This window comes from Fundulus heteroclitus, chromosome 12 (genome assembly GCF_011125445.2).
Source record: "Fundulus heteroclitus isolate FHET01 chromosome 12, MU-UCD_Fhet_4.1, whole genome shotgun sequence".
Lineage (NCBI taxonomy): Eukaryota > Metazoa > Chordata > Actinopteri > Cyprinodontiformes > Fundulidae > Fundulus > Fundulus heteroclitus.
Genome location: NC_046372.1, coordinates 30,783,163 through 30,805,615, shown reverse-complemented (window position 1 = coordinate 30,805,615; position 22,453 = coordinate 30,783,163). Strand labels below are relative to the sequence as shown.

Genomic DNA, 22,453 nt, shown 5'->3' with positions numbered 1-22,453 from the left:
ATTGATGTAGATTTCTTTTCATAATTGTTGATTTCATGTTTTTTTTCTTGCAAATGTTATGATTTTAGCCAAGGGATTATATACTCATCATATAAATAGATGTATAAATATGCTGTGCAGTATTATACAGGATATATTTATGAGTTGTTTTTAAATATATATTAAATTTCCCCCCCCCCAAAATGAGTGTGAATTTGTAGTATTTATTATGGTGTTGGATATTTTTGTGCTTTTTTTCATCCCTTCTGTAAACTTGCGAGGTAAAACCGCTTCCGCACCGCTTTGAGTCCTAAGCTTCCTCATGTCCCCGTCTTTGTGTGTGGTCCAGCAACGTCAAGGACATCCACTCGGTGCTCGAGGTTACCGTTTACGACGAGGACCGAGACAGAAGTGCCGACTTTCTTGGGAAAGTGGCTATCCCCTTGCTAAATGTGAGTCAAAGGCAAGATTCCTGTTTGCGTTTCGCTTTCCTCCTCCTCCCTCGGGGATAATACAGAAAAGAACATACAGCCGAGGAACACAGTGAATAAAAAAACAAAAAAAAACAGAGGAGGATATAAAAAGCAGAGGTTATTTTTGCAACTCCACTGATGACACTGTTATTCTTTCTCAAAGTAGAAAACTTGACAGGAAGCGGGAATAAATGGAAGAGCTGAGTAAAAAGAAAGGTATAGATTGATAGCTGAGAGGATATAAAGTAAGTGGATGAAAGATGTGATGAAAATGATGCTGATAGACAGTAAGATCTGACTTGGAGGTGAAAGAAGGATGCCTCTTATATTTGATAAAAAATATAGATAGCCTGTGCGCGCAGTATATCCGTGCTTCGCTGTAACAGGATGATTCCCCAGGATAGTTAATTTCTGTTTGACAGAGCCGAGCTGCAGTGGGTAATGAACAGGTACTTGTCAGAGTTGCCACAGTTGTTTTGGGTTCCCTGTCAGCGCCAGCAGCTGGGGTTCAAAGGTGGCCCGGGGAGCCGATTCAGCCGGGTATTGCCAGACAGACGCCTGTCATGTCCCTCTCCCACAGATCCAAAATGGAGAACGCAAAGCCTACGTCTTGAAAAGCAAGGAGCTGACAGGGCCAACAAAAGGGGTCATCTTTCTCGAAATAGACGTGATTTTTAATGCTGTAAGTCTTTCTTTTGCTTTCTTTTTTTTTTAAAATCTCCTCCCTGCTTTTTTTCTCCCCCTTTTACCTCCCACCCCTTATTATCCGCTCACTCTCATCCTCCTCTTGTTCTCCCCAGCATTTGCCCCCTTCTATATTGCTGTTGTCTTTATTCTGTTTGTCCCCCCCCACCCCCCTCCCTCCCTCGTTCCTATCTCATCCGTCGTCCCTCGTCCTCGTTTTGGCTTTAATTATCGAAGACTCCCTCTCAGCAGCCTTTGTTCGCCCATTCACCATCGCCGTGTGTGTCCTACAGCGGCCATCTTACCGCTCTGTCTCCTGCACTCCCTCTCTCTCTCTCTCTCTCTCTCTCTCTAGCCTCTGACATGGGGCACGCTCTATATGCATGTGCTGCTATGCTGTCCTCAGCGCCTTTAAAAATAATCAAGACATTGCTCCTCGTTATCACGTTTGTGAGACTTTGTGCTTGCTGTCCTGTCCAGGTGAAGGCTGGTCTCAGGACGCTGACCCCCGCCGAACAAAAGTATATTGAGGAGGAGCCTAAAGTGTCCAAACAGGTACATCTGCAGCCAGTGTTTATCATCTGCCACTCCTCCTCTTTGTTTTTTTTTTTACTCCTATCTGCATCCCCCCCCCCCTCACCCCGTCCGACTCCCTATTTTGCTTAAACGCAAAAAGCAAGAAACTAACGACACCGCTGAGTGGCATTCTGTAAAGCAAAACAACTGTGTAGGCAAGATACAACAGGATGATTGAAGGAAAAACAGCATTTGTTTTTTTTTTGTTGTTGTTTTTTTTTTTTTCCCTCCTCCCACCTCCCCCTTTTTCTCATCTCTTCCCCCTCGTATCCACTCTGAATGGTGAATAGAAATGTCAAGCTGTCAGCTCTGGGGTGCATAAGTAGATTGGCCATCCTTATAGTTGGCCCTCTTTGCCACTGCTGCTTTGCACTTCATTGTCACGCTGCTCAGTGTGGCGGCACCACAAAGGGATGAATGATAGGGGCTGGCCCGCATCAGATGTGTCATACGAGTGACCGTTCGGGCTCAGCAGTCAATGTTACGGCCACGCACAGCCGAGCGCGGACCCGGGCCTCGTCCCGACGCAGCACAGCGCGCATCCTTTTTGTGAGTCCTCCATCCTGCCCCGACCGCCCCCCCCCCCTTCCTCACTGATTCTGCCTCCGCCGCTGCTCCTTTCTCTCGGCTCACCGTGTGCTTTTCTCCCTCTTGTCCCCATCCCTGTTTCACCCCTGACTCATAGAGATGACCCATGTCAGCGTCTCTCAATGATGATGTCATTGGCTGGTGTGGAGGGACTGCCCTGTGAGGGGTCTTTTGTGTGGCAGCAGCTCCCCTGTAGATCCTGCTTTCACACACCAAAAAAAAAAAAAAAAAAAAAAAATTAAATAAAAATGGTGTGGTGGGATGACGCAGGTGCCATCTACCACACTTATAATTGAGTCCAATTATGACGCTGGACTCAATTAATAAATAGTCCAGTTTTATGTGCTTCCAAAAACTAAAGGGTGAATTTAACATGAAATAACTTTAAAAGCTTCGAATTTTTCGCAAACTTTTTTTTGATAATCACAAACTTAAAAGTATTTTATTAGGATGATAAATAATAGGCTGTCAACGTAGTGCATATTTGTGAAGCGGAAGAAAACCAAGTCACAATTCTTTTTCAGAAATTGAAATTGAAAAATTGGGTCAGCATTTCAACTCACCCCCCCCCCCCCCCCCACCCCCACCCCTTTTTCTTCAAGACCCCTAAATAAAATCAAGTGTAACCAACTACCCTCAGAAACCTGGTCATTCCTAAGTAGAGCCCACCTCTGTGTAGTTTATTTTGATAGAAACACAGAGAAGTTAATTAAACAAACAGCATCATGGAGACATAAAAGCACACCAGACAGGTTTCTGCAAAGACCAGAAACCAGAAAACGACTAAAACACGGCTGTCAAATTGCCAGAGTGGAGCAGTCAGGAGCCACATGGTAACTGTGGAGGAGCTGCAGAAGTAGAGAGCTCATGTGGGAGAATCCGGAGACAACTACTAGTCATGCACTTCTCACATCTGGCCCCAATTCTGGCAAGAAGGAAGCTAGAGCTGACGCTATAAGAGTGTAGGAAGCACTCCTACACAGATATGTGGCGACGGCGCTCCTTATGGTCATATTTGATCAAAACGAAACACGATGGAGGGTTGGTTGATTACATAGGCATGCTGCACTTTCCATTTTTAAAATGTATTTTCCTTCTACCTCACAATTATTTACTACATTTGTGTTGATTTATCACAGAACATTTCACAGGGACGCAACAAAGTTTGAGCCTGCAAATTGACAAAAAAAAAAAAATGGAAAATAAATACTTTTGCAGGACACTGTAAAACATAAATGACTTGCAATTTTACTGTCCTCAGAGTCTGGTTATTTAGCTAGAAGAACATAGCGTCATACCTATTTTATTTTTATTTTTTTAAATAATTATTTTATGTTTTGAAAAACAAAATTCCTTAAGTACACGTGATTAGGTAGAGACACATTAAGTAGATAAACAGTTTTTTGCTGCATGAGAAAACAAACGTCCAAGGTGTTTTTTTTTTTTTTTGTTTTTTTTTGAGTGAGGGATCTGGAGAGCCAGTATCTCCTTTGGGAACAATTTCTCCTGGTGGTGACCTGATTGGGTAGTTTCCTGTTCCTGCTGCTGTCATGCTATTCCCTGAATGGCTGGAAACCCAGGAGGATGGCAGCGGCGCCTCGTCTCTTGTTTCTAGAATAACAGTTTGAGAGCAAAAAGGGAGGCCGACTTATGTTGTTGGAGAATATTAGTAACAAATAAGAACTTTTTTTTTTTTTTTACATTATATGCCCTAAAATAAGATTTTTAATGCATTTTGGGGTCAAACCGGTCATTCTTGAGCTGTAGTTGAAGAGTTTAGGTTATTTTACAAGCAGACTGACAGATGACGCACTAAGAGCTTTGGATATTAGGGAGCACAATTCTGCTGAATTGAAATCCTATTTACTCATGAATGAAAGGTGCTGAAGTAAACATTCATAATCCTTTGTGTTACTTGGAAAAGTCACAGAAAATGTAGAGTATTTTACTGTCCAGCTTCCTTTTCTCTCCCACCAAATGTTGTTGTTTAAATGCTTTATGGAGTATTCACTATGAACTATTGTTCTTTTCTGTTTCATTGTGCTTTTTTTGACACTAAGACTTCACGTTTTCTAAAGCATTGATTTGTTTTACTTTCCCTCAGTTGCTCCTGCGCAACTTTAACCGAGTCAGGCGCTGCATCATGTTCCTGATCAACACAGGCTGCTACATCAACAGCTGCTTCGAATGGGAATCTCCACAGAGAAGCATCTGTGCTTTTGTGGTAGGTGTGGGAGCACCTGCGGTTATATTTTCTTTTTTTCTTTTTTTTTTACACTGAACCTACAAAAACAGAGCAGAGGAATAAAAAACAGGGATGTTCTCAGATGTTCTTAGCACCATTTCTGTAGAGATTAGACTGTTTTGACACTTACTTGCTGGTAAGGATTTTGAGGATTGCCACGTGTACTTAAGGCGGTTTGAAAATTATTTTGTTGGACCGTCTACAAAGTAAATGCAACTACAAGCAGTTCCTGCACAGAAGAAGTGACCAATTATCTCTGGTCTCAACCGCTAGTCTCCTCCACATCTCTTTTGCTCTCCTCTGTCATATGCGTCTGGTATTAAAAGGTGAAACATAATTGGACAGCAGAGCTATCAGTAGAGGACATTCGACTGCAGGGCAGTGAAAGACTGCTTTGAGGGTTCCTACCCTAAAAGATGACAGAGCAGGCATTTAGTCCCGTCTGCTTTTTGCACCCTGACTTAAGTAGCTACAGGACAGGTGGGCCCGCCCTGACCCGCCCTTTACCACGGGAGCACCCTGCTGCAGACATTAGCTCCGTTTGGCCGTTTGACACCAGTTTAATCCTGACAGTGGCTGTAAGTGTGCATGTGTTTGTACAGCAGATTACACTGTCATCATAAGACTTGAGTCAGAAGAGATGTAGTATTGATCAGTTAATGTTTTCCATTATGTTCTCGGCATTATGTGTGTGTGTATGTGTGTGTTCTTGTACTTGCAACTGAGTGAGAACATATTTTTCATATTTTACCACCAAATCAAAGACATTGATGTAAAGTTAGGTCCTTTTTTTGTAGTTCTAAACATTTCTGGGGGCTAGGGGTCAGGTTTGGGACTAAGGTGTGAATTAGGTTGGGGCAAGACCATAGAAAGGTTTGAAAGTTAATTCAATGTGCACTCAGTGCATAAACTAAGTATGTAAAACAAGTGTGTGTGTGTGTGTGTGTGTGTGTGTGTGTGTGTACTTGTACTTGCTGCTGAGTGAGAACATTGTTTGCTCATATTGCTAGTAAAGTGAGGACTTTGACGTAGTAAGGACCTTTTTTGGGCCTCAATTCTTTTCTGGGTTAGGAGTTAGGTTTAGGATTAAGGTCCAGTTAGGTTTTGTTTAGGGTTAAGTATGTAATTGGTAAACGTTAGGTTTACCAATGTTTAAGAGGGGGGGGGGGGGGGGGGGGGGGCTCCTTCCATGATGCACTGTGACCCACTTATCACCTACATTAGGTGTTTTATTGTTTGTCTTTTGTGTCTGGTGTTGCCTTTGTTATTTATTAATAAGTGTTTTTAGAGTTCCTATGTTCTACTAGACAGCAATTAAATAAAATAAAGTATATATTGTTCATACAAATGAAGAATTGTTCTTTGTAAAACACAAAAATATATATTATATTGGTTTTTAAACAAAAATGTAAACTTTTTTTCAAATTAATTAAAAAGTTATTAAATTGCAACATTTTGACCCGTGAGGGTCTTATTCAGGCCAAGAAAGAGCACAACAACAAAAAAAGAGAGCTAGGTAGCTGTGACACACAGAGATGTTGTCTCTTCAAAGGTTCAAGCAAGAATGAGCTCTCACTCCTGCTCTGCTCCTTTTATACTCAGCCCACCCTCCCATGTTTTTAGGCTGTTTTTGGAATGAGTATTTTAAACCCTGTTTTAATAAATAGTGTTTTTAAACAACAATGAAATGTTGGAATATTTTTGGTTCACATATTTCTAAAGATCAAACAAAACTGTAACTCATGATAATTGCTAAATCATTTTTTCAGAAATAATGTGGAAATTTTAATGAAGTTTAATTTTTAACCCAGTTTTTAAACAACAAGGAAATGTTTTTCAGTTTATTTGGTTTATCACTGTCTGTGAAGAAATACTGCTGCGCTGCGTCACACATAAACGCTTGTTTATACACTTGGCCATACGGTGGAGTTAAAAACGATTCCCAGTTGACATTGTCTTATGTTTTATTAAAGCTAGGGTCGCCGGTTTTTCTGGAAGTTTTCCCAAATCCCTTTCTGAACAACTGCGCATGCGCAAGACTCGCGTACCTCGCTCTTCAGCTCTTCAGGGGGATTGCGTCTTAAAAATCTCCCAAAACCTTATTACTTTCTACTGAGGCGTCCTGTTCTTCTTATAAACATCAATGCGATTTGCTTCTTGCAACTCTCAGCCATGTTCAAAGTCTACGGTGAGAGCAGCGGAGCTACAATGAACGGCTAACTGCTAAGCTAACCGGATACATAAACACAAAGTGCACAGCCAGCAAGCGGAAACTATGAAGGAACGGGCACGGACAATGGCGTAACATGAGTGCATCACATTGGCATGTGGGACAACCAGTAGATATGGCAATGCCCCCAGAACTTGAGGGACAGAGGGGAATGTAAGCAAGAACAAAACTCTGTGAAACCCATGTCATTCAGACCGAGGGGTATGGATTGGTTAGAGGCCTGCAGCTCCCACAGAAAATGATTTTTAACTTCTTTTTTTGTGAATACATAATGTATTTACTACTTTCAGGGTGGAAGGACAATTCTACCCAGTATTACAAAAAGTTTCAACTATAGCTTTAACTTTATATTCTAATATGGTGTTTAAAAGAAGCTCTGTCCTCCAGATTGAACCTCCCAGCGCCATGATACATTCCTAACAGGAAGTGGTGGCTTTGAAGGATTCTGATTGGCTGGCATAAGTTTTAGTTTTGCAGTACACTGCCCCCTATGTGTCTGACATATTTTGTTTTAAAAACAAAAAAAAACACTCATATTTCTGCGGGTTTGTGTGGATGAACACTTTTCTAAAAAACCTCCCGTGTGTATGGTATTTTTTTCTTTATAAACGGTGCAGGGGAGATTTTTATTTTTTTTAAAACCTTGCTACATGTGAACTACACCTAAAATTAGACAAATATTTATCATACTAGTGCAGAGTTACAGAGCTGTCTGCTTCACTGAAAATCTACAAATACAGTAAATCTTGCAGGTCATTGCACAAATGCATCGGTGCAAATAAATTAAACTAAAAAGACTGTCGCCATATTTCATTTATTCCTTAACAATACAGATTTTAGCTCCATTACTTAGTTTTGTGACATAGCAATAATATTAGAGTTGGCCCTAATCACTGCATATTCAATAATTTCCCACAAGATCATTTCAAAAACGAATAACATTTTGTCCAAACTAATACTTGAAAAGAGAACGGTCTGATGTACTGTCATGTTATAAACTGTTAAATCCTTCATTCATGTATTGTAACTATCCAGGAGCCCCAAGCAAGATTTATTTACCTGAGATAGCAGTTGGTGTTCCACAGGAATAAACTATTATTTTATAACAAAGACACAATGATGAAAAAGTTTACATTTTAAACTGTCTTTGTCCTGTCATGTTAGCGATTAGCACTATTAATTTGCATGTGGTTACTATTGCTAACTGTGTTTCGTCTGTAAAGTTAGTAGACCTCTGCCTTATCTGTGACATTTCTAAAAGGTTCCCAACACGACCCAATCCAAAGTGTTGCACAACAGATAAAACTTAGCTGTAATAATATCAGCTTTGTGTTTTCTGCTGAAATCTGTGCTGCAGTGGCTTGAATAAGCAGACAATATGTTTCCTTTATCGAACCAACTTACAGTGTTTGAACAGCTTTCTCTAGCTTGATTTTTAAGGACCTCTCAAATACTGAAAATAAAGTCATTGTCATTGTGACATCATATAACTTCATCATACTGTTTGGAAAAGAGGTGTAATTTATTGTTTCCAACCATAATCTATTCTTTTTCTTGTGGCCTTGCCATGATTCTTTGTCACTTATCTCTTAGGGGAAGGTAAAGAGGTCAGACAAATAAAATCATCTAGAAATTCTCCAAAAATCAAAGCTGTTATTTTTGTTTTAAACATCAGTTTAAATGGTTAAAGAAGAGGAAAGGGTACATCTTTGAAAAATTCAAGCTTTGTGTGAACTCCTGCGAAGCTGTTCAGCCTTCAAACCTGCACAGTTTCAAAGGCAAGGTGCACAGCATTCCTGATTAACAGACTATTCTTATTGTGCTCACTTTTACCCAGAGTATTCAGATGACGACAAAGGGTGTATCTAGGCCAAGGACAAAGTGTTTTATAGTTTATAGTAATTCTGAAATTTAGGTGTCATTGGCCCCCCTTCCTCCTCCACCAGCTCCACCCCTATCCTTTAGGGAGTCTGCTAGCATAGGAATATGCACTTAGCTAAAAGCATCAGAGTATTTAGGGCCTCTTCTCCACACAGGTATTCCCTCCTTCTCCTTCCCTTCCTTCATCTCATTTCTCCCTTACTTTGAGAGGCCTCTTAATCACTTCACTCATCTCTTTAAGTGGGTTTTTATGGGGGCCATCTGGCCAAGGTGGCGCATTCATGAAGGTGTGCTGCTGCGTGTGATTATGTCCGTGTGTGCGCACACATGTGCGTTCCTGCCTGCAGACAGATGTTACGCCTAACTTTCTGTGGACAATTTGGTCTCACAACTTACAAATGTGCGCACTTTATCAGACTTAAGCCAGCCTGAGGGGGGGGATATATTTGAGACTTTTTTGTTATATATTTTTTTTTGCTCAGGTTTTTCTTTTTTCCTTATCAAAATGTAGTTGTCATAACATGTCACAGCAGAACACTCCCTCTACACACAAAAAAAGAAATGTTTAAATTTTGCTTCACAGTCTCCTTTTTGCCCATTCCAGGAATGCCAGCCGCATGTACACATCCCCCATTAGTGCCAGCTGTGATTAGTGTGGGTTTTGTGTGCATGTGTGAGAAAGAGAGACACTGCACTCTCTCTCTCCCTCTCTCTCTCTCTCTCTCTCTCTCTCTCTCACCCACACTGCTGTCACCCACCCATCCCGACAGTGAATCAGCCACCGTGGCAGCTTTGCCTGAGGCGTTGGCACAATGGACGCTACTGGAGTTACCTCCTGTCCTGCATGATGGGTGGTGTCTTTGTGTGTGTGTGTATGTGGATGGTGTCTCCATTCCTTGTCTCGGGGTTAAGCGTCTGCTTCCGTTCTCCACACCTGCGAGCAGACTATCTCTCCCTCCTATCCGTCCATCCGTCCATGCCCGTTCTTCTTTATCTCCAACATCCCCCCCCACCCCCACCAACCTTCCCCTTCCCTTCGCCTTGCCTCGCAGAAAGTTAAGGCCATTGTCGGGCCGAGCGGTGTTGGGTTCTGTTCTCCCGCTGCTGCCAGCTCTCCCCTGCGGCCCCCTGCAAGACAAGGCTGTTATTGCCCGAGGGACCGCAGGCCTCGGCAGCTCTTCCTCCAAACAAATTTGCTGTAACTTTATCTGCAATTGGGCCCTGAATTGGGAGCAAATAGAGGCAGCTTTGTGAAGCTCAGGGAAGGGCGAGGGCAGTGAGCTGGGGGTTGTTGGGGAGGCAGGGGAAATGATACCGGGCTCTTTTATGTCAGGCAAAGTAGGACTCTTATCAGGAAGAGAGCCCAGACAAGGGAGCTACTTCTGGAGGAAACTGGAGCACCTATCACCTGCTTTGCATTTAGATAAAAATTCACCCAGCTGAAATAAAAAAAAGGGGGGGGGGGGTGAAGCAAAGACAGGTACAGAAGCAAGCATTTGAGTGTGTACGTGTGTTTTCACATGTCTGGCTCCGACACCGCAGCAATGAGCGGTACACACCAACCACTCCGGGTCTCTTTAAATTGCTCCTTTGACTTCTGTTCAAAGAACCTCTCTAACTTTTAAAAGTTTTAAAGTCAAGGGTTCGTCTTTGCCCACAGCAAGGGGCAGCTTTGAAAGATATACTTTTCACATTTTGCTGCTCGCTTGATTTGCAAAAAAAAAAAAAAATAGAAAATGAATGATAGTTGAAATATTGTGGCGTGACTGATGGAGAAAACCAAGTCAGGGTTTAATCACTGGAGATGAAGACTCAACAGAAAATGAGATCCTTTTGTAAAGGAGTCAGGGGATGAGTACATCTAATAGGTACTGTCGAAGAGCTTTCTTTTTGAGGACATATGCTTTGTTTTATTTTACCATGTCCTAACAAGACTGGACAGATTTTTCATCAGATCAACAGATATTGTACTTTATTCTGCAGCTGAGCAGCAGGGGGCAGTCTAGCACCACTGAATAATAAGTAAGTCTGGTCACAAGCAGGCCACCCCCTCCCCTCTTGATGTTCACCCGAACTTAACAGGACTTCGAGTTGGTGTCTGGCAACACTTAGTGCCAGCATGGATATTGATGTAAGAGAGATAAAGGGGGAACTCTGAAATCCAAACTTCAGTTTCAGTCCACTGAGACTGAGCAGGGGGAAAGTTAGCCTGGTGTGTGGTTAATGTAAGCCAAAGCACTGAATATTACCCTCCCACAGTGCTGCAGCAGAACGCCGTCAGGACGCGGACTCTGTTTTCTAACCAGAAATAAAACTTTTAAAATCCCCACACTAAGCACTTGAATACATTAGTTTGACTTTTTGTTTCCTTAATGTTTTCAACAGAGCTTCCTTTGTTGTTGTTTTTCTAATATTTTTTAAAGCCACCAATGAGCGTGACTGAAATGAAATCCAACTCCAAAGACATGGCAAAATAATTTATTATTTCAGGGTATTAATATGTTTGCTAAAAAAAAATAACAAGATAAGACACCATGGTGTTACTTTAATATGTCTGCTTTAATTATTTGAGCCATTTGATTTTCAGATTCATCTCAGATGTAAAAGTTTGCCCAGTTCAAATTTAGGCTTTAACTGCTGATAAACTGTTTTAGCAGATTTGACAGTGGAGAAAGATGCCCCTTTTTACAATGTTTTATGATATAATGAAAGTCTTTTTTTTTTTTTAATGAGCGTTTACAGAGCACTGAACTAAAAGATACACTGTTTTATGATAGATTAGACTTGTTGGTTAAAGATAAACTGCTACTCTTTTATTTCTGACTTGCTTTTAATCATCCATCACTCCTGCCGTCAGTCGTGGAGATAAAATCAAATCTATCAGTGAAAAGAAAAATACATAACTAAAAATTAATACATAATATGAAACACATCATCCTTGTTGATTTAGAAAACAAATAGGAAAAATAGCTAGTAATTAACATTCATATTTATTTACATAAATCCAAACCTAGACTAATCGGACGCCGTTATAAATGCAATAACTTGTTTATAGAAAAAAAAGAAGCAAAGGCAAAACATGCAGTGGACGTTTACGATACCAAACCACCAGTAGCATAAATCAGAACAAGAAAAAGACGAGCGAGACGTCCTGTGCGTGCGTCTTTGTGTGTGTGTGTGTGTGTGTGTGTCTGTGAGATATCCAGTGCGGGCCATAATCATACGGGTTTTTGGACCACACAGAGTAATCTACCGATGATTCCCATAGTCTACATCTGGAACTTCCATCATAATCCTCCTCCTGTTTTTCCATTTGATCCCGTGTGTTTTTGGACTTGTCCCCCCACAGACCCCCCCCCCGCCCCCCTCCTTTTTACTGGTCACTGACATTCACAGCGGGTGCCCCTTCCCACCACTCCTATCTCTCTAGGCGACGAGCTTCCTATCAGGTGTAGTGAGCAGCAGCGGGGTGGGGGGGGGGGGCCTCGTTGATGGTGGTGGCTGCGATTGCCCAGTCCTGTTGGAAAGGTCCAGGCACCGCAGGGCCCCCGGTGTCCAGCCGGTGGGCACAAAGCAGGGGCCGACCACTGCTGAGTCCGGGTGTCTGGTTTCCCTTGCTGCCCGTCAAAACTTCGCCTTCAGCCGCTTCAGTCGAACGGAGGAGGAAGGGGGGGGGGGGGGGGGATGACAAGTTAAACAACCCAAGGCAGATAGAAAAGAAAAGAAGAGGTTTTTAAAACAGAGACGAGCATAAAAGAAAGTTTTGAGGATTTTTATAAACCTCTTCAGAATGTAGAATTAATTTTTTTCCCAGCGAGTGATTAGATAACCAGAAAATATATTTACACAAGCAGGATGTGTACGGTATATTTATAACAGTGAACTTAAAAGGAGTGACTGTGGATCTGCATAAAGATGTTTGCTGTTATTTATAGAATCTACGAGAATAGGTTTAAAAGGAGCGAGCTCCTTTGTTTGTTCAACTGAAGTCAAGTTTTAGCACCTCTGCTGCACATTGTGTTTGTCAGAGATTGTTTCGGAGTTTATTACGCTTACGGAACATTACAATCTGACTGCAGATGGATTTGAAAGTAAATTTTACAAGAAATGTAGAAGTGCTTTGCAGAGTTTCTCTGTAAGAGATTTTTTTTAATGCTTTCACTGTTGTTAGTGCTTTTAGGATGCACAAAAAAAATGTGAGTTGTTTTGCCTTTTGTTGAACAAATAATGAATTATTAAATTGTTTGTTTCTCCTGCACAGCTGTTTTAAGAACAAGTTTGTGTGTGTGTGTGAGAGAGAGAGAGACACTGAGTGTGATTTCAAGCCTTTTGGGGGATTTTTAAGTTCCAGCAACCAGACCGCTCAGGTTTTTTTAAAGAAGGAATTAAAACTTAGAGGGAATTTCATGATGTGCTGGACGTGTTTAATGTTTAATTTAGTCTGTTATTTTTCACTCTGGATCTTCAGTGTCTTTTAGTTAATTTTGCATGAAGTGTTTATTTTTTTTTTGATTATAAAGTTTGGATGCCAGGCATTCCAACTTTTTCTGAACGAGAGTAGTTCGCCACGGCGCGCAGCGTGCCTTTCCGCAATTCAGCATTCCACCGACTCCGCGAAGAACCTCACATTCACGCTAACCTTCGGCTGCGAGAGCAATGAAGAGCTCGCAAACAATCCCGTGCACACTCCGAAATAAAGCAGTTTGATTGCTTTAAGCTTCATCTTTCCCCTGTTTTTCGACTAACGCGGCAGATTAATTGCTACACAGACCAATAAATCTGCTTTATACAGTAATAGTCTCAATTTTACCAGTCTTGAAAGTTTCCTGTCAGAGCTGATTGCTAAACGGGGATGCATTTCCACGCAGAGTAATTAATTTCAAATCTTCTTTTGCTCCTTATTTTGAAATAATGGATTTGTTGTGCTTAAATTTGATAAATATGTTTGGCTGGAGGACATTAAGCATTAGGCACGGCTTGCATTTTCAGCCTTCGTTTATAATTGCCGCCAAGATTTTATCAGTCGTGAGAAATCTCCACGCGCTTTAAACATGATACTATTTGAAAGGATAAATATGCTTTTGTGTGCGTTTGTCTCTGACGGATGTTGTTCCCACACAATAACCCATCTCGTTTTTTTTTTTTTTTTAAAGTAACAATTGAAACAAAGCTGCCTCACTATTCGCACAATGCTGCCGCTTGAAAATATCAAGCCATGAGCATTTGCAATTTCGCTTTCCCACAGATATCTCCTCCAACGGCCACAGAAATCTGCTGTTGGAGGCTGGAGAAGCCTTACAAAAACCAGAATACGGGGTTTAGGGGAAGGTTAATTTTCAGATGGTACTCTTCTTGTTTGGTGATGAGAGGGGAGGTATAGAGGTTATGGTTTTGGCAGATGGGTGCAGAGGAGGTTAGAGACAGGGCATACGAGTCTTTTGGAAGCAGGAGAAGAGGGTATTGGGGCTTGGAGTGACAGGGTTAGGGACTCGGGGTGTGTGGGGTCATATTCTAGAGTTTGGGGCTGAGCTGGAACGGGTCAGCTTTGATGAGCTGCGTCTGAAATGGTAGACGACCTTGGGCTCTGGGATGATTGGCACAAAGGAAAGAGGCCATGACGGCTCAAGCCCGTCCTCGTTCCCTTTGCTGGAGACCAACAAATGTTAGTAAATGTCAGTTTTTATTGCCTTTTTAAAAAAAAATCTATCCTCCTTTTTGTTTCTACATATGATTGTGTATTATCGCCAAATGCACATGTAACCATCTCAGGGCGACCGACAATGTCGGCTATTAAACGTTTGCTCCCTTATCGCACGGTGTTCTGATTTTTAAAAAAATGCTTCTTTGCCAACAGATTTTCATCATTGTTGTCTGGAACTTTGAGCTTTATATGATTCCTCTGGCGTTGCTCCTACCGCTGGCCTGGAACTACATTCTCATCGCATCGGGGAAGGATACGAGGCAAGATGTTGTGAGTAAACCTCAGCTCTGTTTGGCTCTGTCTCTCTTCTGCCTTTCTCATACACACACACATACACACAAATTTAAGATGATATTAGAATTTATTTCCGACTTTCCTGCCAATTCATATATTTCTAGACTTTACACCAATAAGGTGAATTTAATATGTCAAAATTTGAAATGACTGAAAACATAATAATTAGTGTAGCTGTATAAATGCAAGCAACACACATTTCATAAGGGATTTCTCAGCTCACCTTTTGAATAGAAGCGGCTTCCAAACTCAGAATCAGAATTTGAATATTTATTTCTTAAGCATCTCTGCCAGTTTTTGTTAATGAAAAAAACCCAATTTTGCCAAACAAGGAGCCTGCATTTCTCCACCGCATCCCACATTTCTCACTTTGCCTTCTTTGAGGCAAAGAGAAGGCAGAAATAATAGGCTGTCACCTTGAGCTATGTTACGCCACTTACCTGGTAGTATATTTATTTAATTCATTTTATTTTTTTATCTCTTATACCAATTAAATGATGTCAAAGCAATGTCATGGAGAAACAGACATGTTTTAATCATGGCCAGGCATATTTCGAGAGCACAGAGTGAAAACGAGTGAGCGAGCCGGACTATGGAGTGAGCGTGAACAATGAAGTGATTAATTTTAATAAGTGCCTTCTTCCAAGACTCAGTTGGAAATAACCCGTTAACAGACTTCAATTTTTTCCTTTCTTTTTTTTACAGCCTTCCCCTCTGTATGTATATTTAGCTCTTCCTAAGGAATCTTTGGATTAGATTGGATTGGATTTGGAAGCTCGTATTAAATTCTGTCATTATATTAAACCAAAACTAATAGATGTCGGTCATTGTAATGTTATACATACGAGAGGAATTAGATTTGAACTGATCATGACATACACCACGGATCTATAAATCTTCAGAGCTAAGAGTTTCTAAGCCTCTCACACCATATTTGTCCATTTAAAAAGTGACATTAAATAGAGGAAAATGAGACAAATGCAATTCTTACATATCTCGATAATAGCCTATAAACATAATTCAGAGTTGTTGTTTTGCTCATATTCAAAAAAGAAAGTTCTCTGCAAGTAAATGTGCACAGATTGCCTGTATGACTGTGAGCCCTTAATGTAAGCGGGTGCTATTTCTTACCTGTAGATGGCGACATTGCTTGACAAAATAAATTCACACAAATTAGTAGAAAACGGAAACAAGTAAATCACACTCTCCTTTTAGAGAAATGCGGCTTGATGAATTGGACTCCCACATGCTTTACCCTACACATCTTCAGCAAAAAGAGGCAAAAAAGACTATACAGGAATTCACTGTGGATACACTCACAAACATTTGAAAATAGGAAAATCTCTGCCACCAGCTTTTAGCTACAGATATTTTTTTTTTTTAATATTTGTTTACATTTTTTTCTCCAGATGCCATACTTTTTGTGTTACACTGAATTTCTGTGCTTATCTTGTACCTCTAAAACGTTATTTTCAACGTATTCAGCTTGTTGGACCTTCAGGTGACTTTCTGTACCCGCTACTAACGCAAGCCATCAAGGTTGCACTTATTTTCCTTCTGCTGCTAAAGGTTCATGTCTGGTTCTCTTTCTGTTGAATCTCTTCTTGTACGAGTGGTCAGTCAGATTAAAGCCGTAGCGTGGTTTAACTCTATAGATGTGTTAGCGCTGGGTGCCGATGCTGTGTGAGGAAAGGAGAGCGGAGAAGCTTTCTCTGTCTGTAGACGAGACAGTTGGAGTAAAACTACTGGGGAAAAGTCAATGCCCTAACCTTGTATTATGCTGTATGTGCAGTCGGTAAATGTCTAGGTTAATCTGGTACACCGTTTTACCGAATGGTTTTTGCTATGTTGTCGGTTTGCAGGCTTAAATTGTTTTGTTTGTTTCCGTACACTCGACAACAGTGATTTAACCACAAGACAAGTGTTGATTACGTCTAATTGCAAAAATCACTGGCATGCATTGACGCACGTTCTTCAACTGTGTGGGAAAACAGTGTATAGATACAACGAAAAGGTTTTTTTAGTCATAGTTAAAGCGTATGCAGATTTGTGTCTAATTTCTGATTATTGAAATACATAAAGGTTGGGTTGTCCTGTCTGTGTGTCGGATCTGTGTTGTGTGCTGCTTTGGTGTGAAGGTGTTGGCTGTACCAAAGAAGGCAGACCCCTGTGCTTGGTAATGGAGACTCTTCCTCCACCCTTTGTGGCCTTTGTTGTTGTTTTGTTTTGTTTGTCACTGTTCTGGCTCTATCCGCCATCTTTGCCTCGTTATACCTGTCGAGTCCTGTCCATTTTAATTGGTCAGTTATGCCATTAGGTCTATGAAGTTAATCACACATTAAGAGAAATATCGGGCAAATGTGACCTAACACTACAAGGCAAGCAGACCCAGCATACTCTTTGCCCCAAGTGGCCAGAACAGAACCCACACACACAAATCAAATACATAAAGGCTATTTTCTCTTGTCTCAGTTTCTTGTGTTCAATGAGACTTGTGCGTATAGTAAAAGTGAAGTTTATTGTGTTTGTTCTTAAATTCTCACACGGACAGACTTGAGCTCACACTTTTAGACTGTATATATCCCCTGAATCCTGTCTCTGTTTGTTTTGAACTCTCCCAATCTTTGGAGTGCAGGGCATGCGGTGGAGGATTGATCCCACCGAGAGCATAAAATATCTGCGGTTCTTTGCTTCCCTTTCTGTTCAACTGGTTTCCCTCTTCTGAGTCTTTATAAAGCTAAAGTTCTGGCCGACTCACTGTCTTCCTCCAGCTCTTGGCAGAGAACCAGCAAGACTACAAAAGAAACAGGAGAAAATGCTTTCTAATTACCTTTAACAACACACTAAATTTAACCATTGTGCAGAACTGAGCAAGGGTCAGTATCCGGTGCACAGCAGTCTGGGGTGAGGGTAAAGCGCAAGGAATCTCTGCTGAGCCCACTCTCAGGCAGAGAGGGAAAGAATTAGAGGAAAAATGAGTGAAAACTAAAAAAAAAACAACATACATTTGAGTCAAGACTTTTTAAAAGAACCAGCATTGATTCATTTGAAAGGTTCAACAGGCAGACCTTTAGCTGGTTTTACACTGCAGCCAAAAGTCGGCCTGTCTGTTGCAAGAAAACCAAGTGTTCTCTACATGCAGCGGTTCACCATTCAGGGTCACGGACTGTTGTGTGGTTACATGCTGCTTTGTAAACAGATCCCAGATCAGCACTTCTTACCCTAGCCCCAACCTTGACCAGAACCTGCTAAGCAGTCAGAACGTCCTTAAAAACAGCGATTAAAGTCGGCACTGCACCAGCGAGGTCCCCGACCTCTTCTCTTATCTTGTAGCACTCTGACCCGCAGGCGCTGATTCTTTAACACCGCCAGCTGACCTGTGTGTCAAAGTGGAACACGCTCACTGAAACAAACAAGAGATCGTGGTATGCTTTCAAATCTATGCAGGAGCTTTTATGTTATCATTCGAAACCTGATGATGTATTATGAGTGAATACATGACTTGTCAGCATTTGTGTGGTGTCTAATTTTTTTTGAGGAGGTGGACGGGAATTTTAATGGCTCGAATGTCCTTCTCTTACTCTCATTTGGAGACTTGGACCTACTCAAAGTTTGCATTGAGAGATTGACCAATGGACTTAATCAACCAGGGCACTGGCAGATTTCTGGAAGAAGGGGAAGGTTACAAAATATGTTCAAACGTGCATGCAAAACTGATGTACCTTTTATGAAGGTAAATGTTAATCTAAAATATTTGTGCATTGTAACTTACAGATGTGTAAACTTTTTTTTGTACTTGTGAAAGATGGAAAAAAATTGAATTCCAAATTTCTTTTAAGCATTTCTCTCTGGGACTTCAAATTCACTCTTATAATGCACAAATACTTTAGATTCAAATTTACCTTCATAAACCTTTCCTTATTTTGTCTCACGACAACAATAAACCGCTGTGTATTTATTAGGGTTGTCCATGTTTGACCAGGGCAGCACGATACCAGAAGAATAAGTGACATGCAAAATAGTTGGTGAATGACCTGATGATAAAATGACTTGTGATAAATAAACAAATTATTTGGTCTACAGCATTGAAGCAACTCTGCTTCGGGTCTATTGCGGCCACATACCCCAGATACGGAGTAGCATGGCATTAATATAATTAGCTGATGATTATTGCTGTCCAAGCAGTTCTCTGTGATAAAACATTGGGCATAATTATGAAGTTAAAAGAAAAGTATCCAAAATGTTGTACTAAGCCTTTAGTCAGATACTTTTGTGGCACACGTTTGTATCCATTTGCAGAACCACCTATTGCAGCAATTCCTGCTTTGTTCCTCACGCTCTGTCATAAAGGCCAGATTTGTGGGGTTCATGGCCGATAGGTGTCGCACTGAGAGATATTTCTTCCTGAGCGGTGGATAACTTCAACTCCCCCATAGTCAAGTGGTCATGAGTTTAAATAACAATCCCTTGTACAGTAAGTTTGCAGTTGGACCATGCTACTTCCATTTTCTCCACTGCTTAAGCTCCAGCCTGACCTGCGTTTCCCCCACAGTCACGATGATGCTTTTTGTTCACCAATGTTCTCCAACAAACCTTGGAGGCCTCCACAGAACAAAATTAAATACAAATGATCTCTCTTTACACATTAGGTGAGTTCTGAAAGCAACTAACTAACTACAGACACACAATTTTAATTTTTTTAAGGATTTCCCCATAACTTCTCATTTATGTGCTACCTTGTGTTGGTCCGTCACATGAAATCCTGATAAAAATAAACTGAGTATTTCTGGCAGGTACTGTACATGCATAACTATTGCATGTGTTTTGTAGCCGTTTAGCTTACCTAAGGGTATATGACAGGTCCCGAGTATAACAGGCAGGGACACATCCCTACAGATATCCCTCCTCTCTGTTCTCTTGGCCCAGAAACGCCCTTAACCAGATGTTGTAAAGGTGTTAGTTTCAGGGCAGGCTGTTTCAGAGGGTACATATGGAACATGGTGATGTCTCTTTCCGCCGCAGGATGACGGGCAATTAGGCCTCGTCACACTGGAGGGCCATCCTCTTTATCCCATGCTTCAGACCATTACATTGATTCACCCAATGGATCTGCCAGCCCATTACGGAAGAGGAGACCCTAATGGCCTGAAGATACTTCACACTTAGAAACGTGCCTTCGGCTGGTGGGGAAGCCGGCTACTTTCCGTTCATTCTGCATCCTAGGTGTTTATGTATAAGTCGTATTTTCTTTAAGAATACATTTGATTGATTATAAGAGATATCTGCCCCAAAATAAAGAAGTGGAATCTCAACGATAGTTTATTGAGATTTCATCTTTATTCTGTATTTTGTGAAGTGATCCAAGTAACTGAGATTAATGTGTTGAAATAACATTGAGTAATTTATTACATAAATTCTACTTTTTTTTAACCTTTTAAAAATTATAGAGCAATACTTCATTTCAATGTTTTTTTTTCCTCTCGACTTTGTGTCTCAAACAGCTTCTCAGTGTCTCTGAACGTCCTGCATCTTGACATCTGCCCTCATTAAGCGGAGTGCAGAAACACAGATAGAGGAGAGTAAATATCAGGAAAGCTGGAAGAAAAGGGAAACTGCCGCCTATTATACCACATCTCTCCTTTAGGAAGTCACACCTTCAGTTTCCCCCCCCCCATAAGAATGCAACTCTGGAAAGACATAGAGAATGAGGAGAGGAGATGGAGTGGGAGCAGGAGACAGAAAAAGACAGAGAAGCCTTTTCTGAGAGAGAGAGAGAGAGAGAGATGACGAGAAGGAAGCAGTGGTGGATGGCAGGCACTCCTCCGTGTGGAGTCAGACATGGCAGTTGGTGACAGGTGACAAAATCAAAAGGTCATGTCACTTTTAACTGGGAGCGCCTGTGCCCCACTGATTTCCCCCGTGCCGCCCCGGCATCAGCGCGGCTCATCTCTGCTCCTCTCGCTGCCTCTCCGTCTCTGCTAAACTGGCAGCTAGGATGGCAGGCTGGCAGGCAGAAAGACAGGCAACGGGCAGAGTTTGAAGCGGGACGGGAGCATCAGGGACGCCGATGCAGAATCCTCCCTGTCTCCCTTTTCATCATCTTGCCTTCTCCCCTCCCCCGTTTGTCTAACTCTTCGTCACACTGAACCTTTGGAAGTATCTGTGCTCTTTGCAAACAACGTCAGCAGTTCAGGGTTTATGCTTAAAGTGCTTGTTGTGGTGTCGTGTGTGTGGCACATCCTCTGTTGGTGTTTGTGAGCTCTTTTCCGGATTCAGATCCCGCGCTAAAGCCTACAGACGTGTATAGTTGTGTGAAATGAACTAATAATCAAACAGGCCACGAGTTTTAACACCTTTTTGGCAAATGAAAAAGATAAAGACCTTGAGGTGCCTACAAAGGAAGAATCATATTGCCATAGAGCTTGACCCATCAGAATTGTGTGGCTAATTTATATATGTTTTTTGTACAGCTTTGATCTGTTTATTCTGATTTTCCTGTAAGAATTATAAATTAGGGAGATAGAAGGAAAGCATTGAAAATAGTGTTTTTGTAGCATTTCCTCCATGAGTTGTAATTCATTATTCATGTTGAGAGCAGAGGTGATGTTGAATGTGTGAAAGAGCACTTGCTGTAAAAAAGGATTTTACTATTTCAAAAGACAACATTGTCTAAATGGATGAGTGATGTATCAAACTATCTTTAGCAGCTCGTCTTAGCCATTAGCAACGTGAATCTGGCTTGTATTACTATAACATTAGTACAGCAGAGTCTGTGCGTCCTGTACATTCAGGAGATTGTAGATCCTTACCTTGACTGTAAGCTTCGCAAAAGGCTTCCTACATTTCCAAGTCCAGCATGCAGATAAACCGAAGTTTAACACTCGAAACAATGAAACAGAGCTGCTATGCTGTACTATTGCTGTACTAAGCTATACTGTGTTCATCGGGGAGTTATTAGTAATGATTCTCGTTCTCCTTCAAATCAAATCCTTATTTTTATATGCATAGTACAGAAACACATTTCCCTGTACAATGAAATTCTTACTTTTCTGTCCACACTGGATGCCAGGAGAATAAGGATAATAGAATGAGTAAGCATGCTGGAAAAAAAAAAACAATACAGCTTGAATAAACTGCAAACGTGTCTCAAAAAGTTGTGGTAAAATTTAGCTTCCGTTTGATGTAAATCTGTCATGCCATCGCTGTCGAGATATTACAAACCTTTCATTAATAAAAGATTCCTTTTATATTTGTCCTGTTTTTAAACACCTCCCTTAATTGTTGCTCAAAGTAACTAACTCCCAGCCTTCTCCCCACAGTAACTGCATCCACACCAAATAGTGTTGCCGCAATCTAATAGCATACATTTGCTGTTCGGCAACATACTGGATTTCTACTTTCTGAACAGGTGGTCATTGGTTTCTCAGTGCATCTGTAGTTATCATATTACCTCAAACTCATCTTTGCATCATGCTCCTCACAGAATAGCTGCTCAGTCTATGGTCGCATATTTAAAATAAGCTCTAAAACAATAACACGTGAAAAAATATGGATTCTCAAATCTTTGCTACGGTGGTTTTCTATTTCACAGTATGCAGCTACCCTTATTACCCCCTACCACCAGCCTGCAGCTCCAGTAGCACCACAGCCTCAACCCCATCTAGCCCCCCACTGGGTGAGCCCTGGCTCGGGCAGTGCAGAAGGAAGGGGCCCCCCTCTGAGGGCCACGGCTCTGACAGCTTGTGAACCCCCCCACCATGCGAGTCAGCCTGGCTCAGTCTTATCAGACGCACAACCCTGCT

The 22,453-nt window shown here is 41.4% G+C and overlaps 1 protein-coding gene across 7 annotated transcripts in view; it reads left to right on the top strand.

Annotated features, from left to right (window-relative positions):
- mctp1a (multiple C2 domains, transmembrane 1a) overlaps positions 1-22,453 on the top strand; it is a 179,922-nt gene that overhangs the window by 115,849 nt on the left and 41,620 nt on the right. For all 7 annotated transcript variants that reach the window (XM_036144424.1, XM_036144423.1, XM_036144425.1 and 4 more), the window contains 5 exons: positions 329-431; positions 1,033-1,134; positions 1,617-1,691; positions 4,405-4,524; positions 14,511-14,627. In XM_036144424.1, coding sequence (XP_036000317.1) covers positions 329-431; positions 1,033-1,134; positions 1,617-1,691; positions 4,405-4,524; positions 14,511-14,627 — 517 coding nt within the window. The remainder of the gene's footprint in view (positions 1-328; positions 432-1,032; positions 1,135-1,616; positions 1,692-4,404; positions 4,525-14,510; positions 14,628-22,453) is intronic.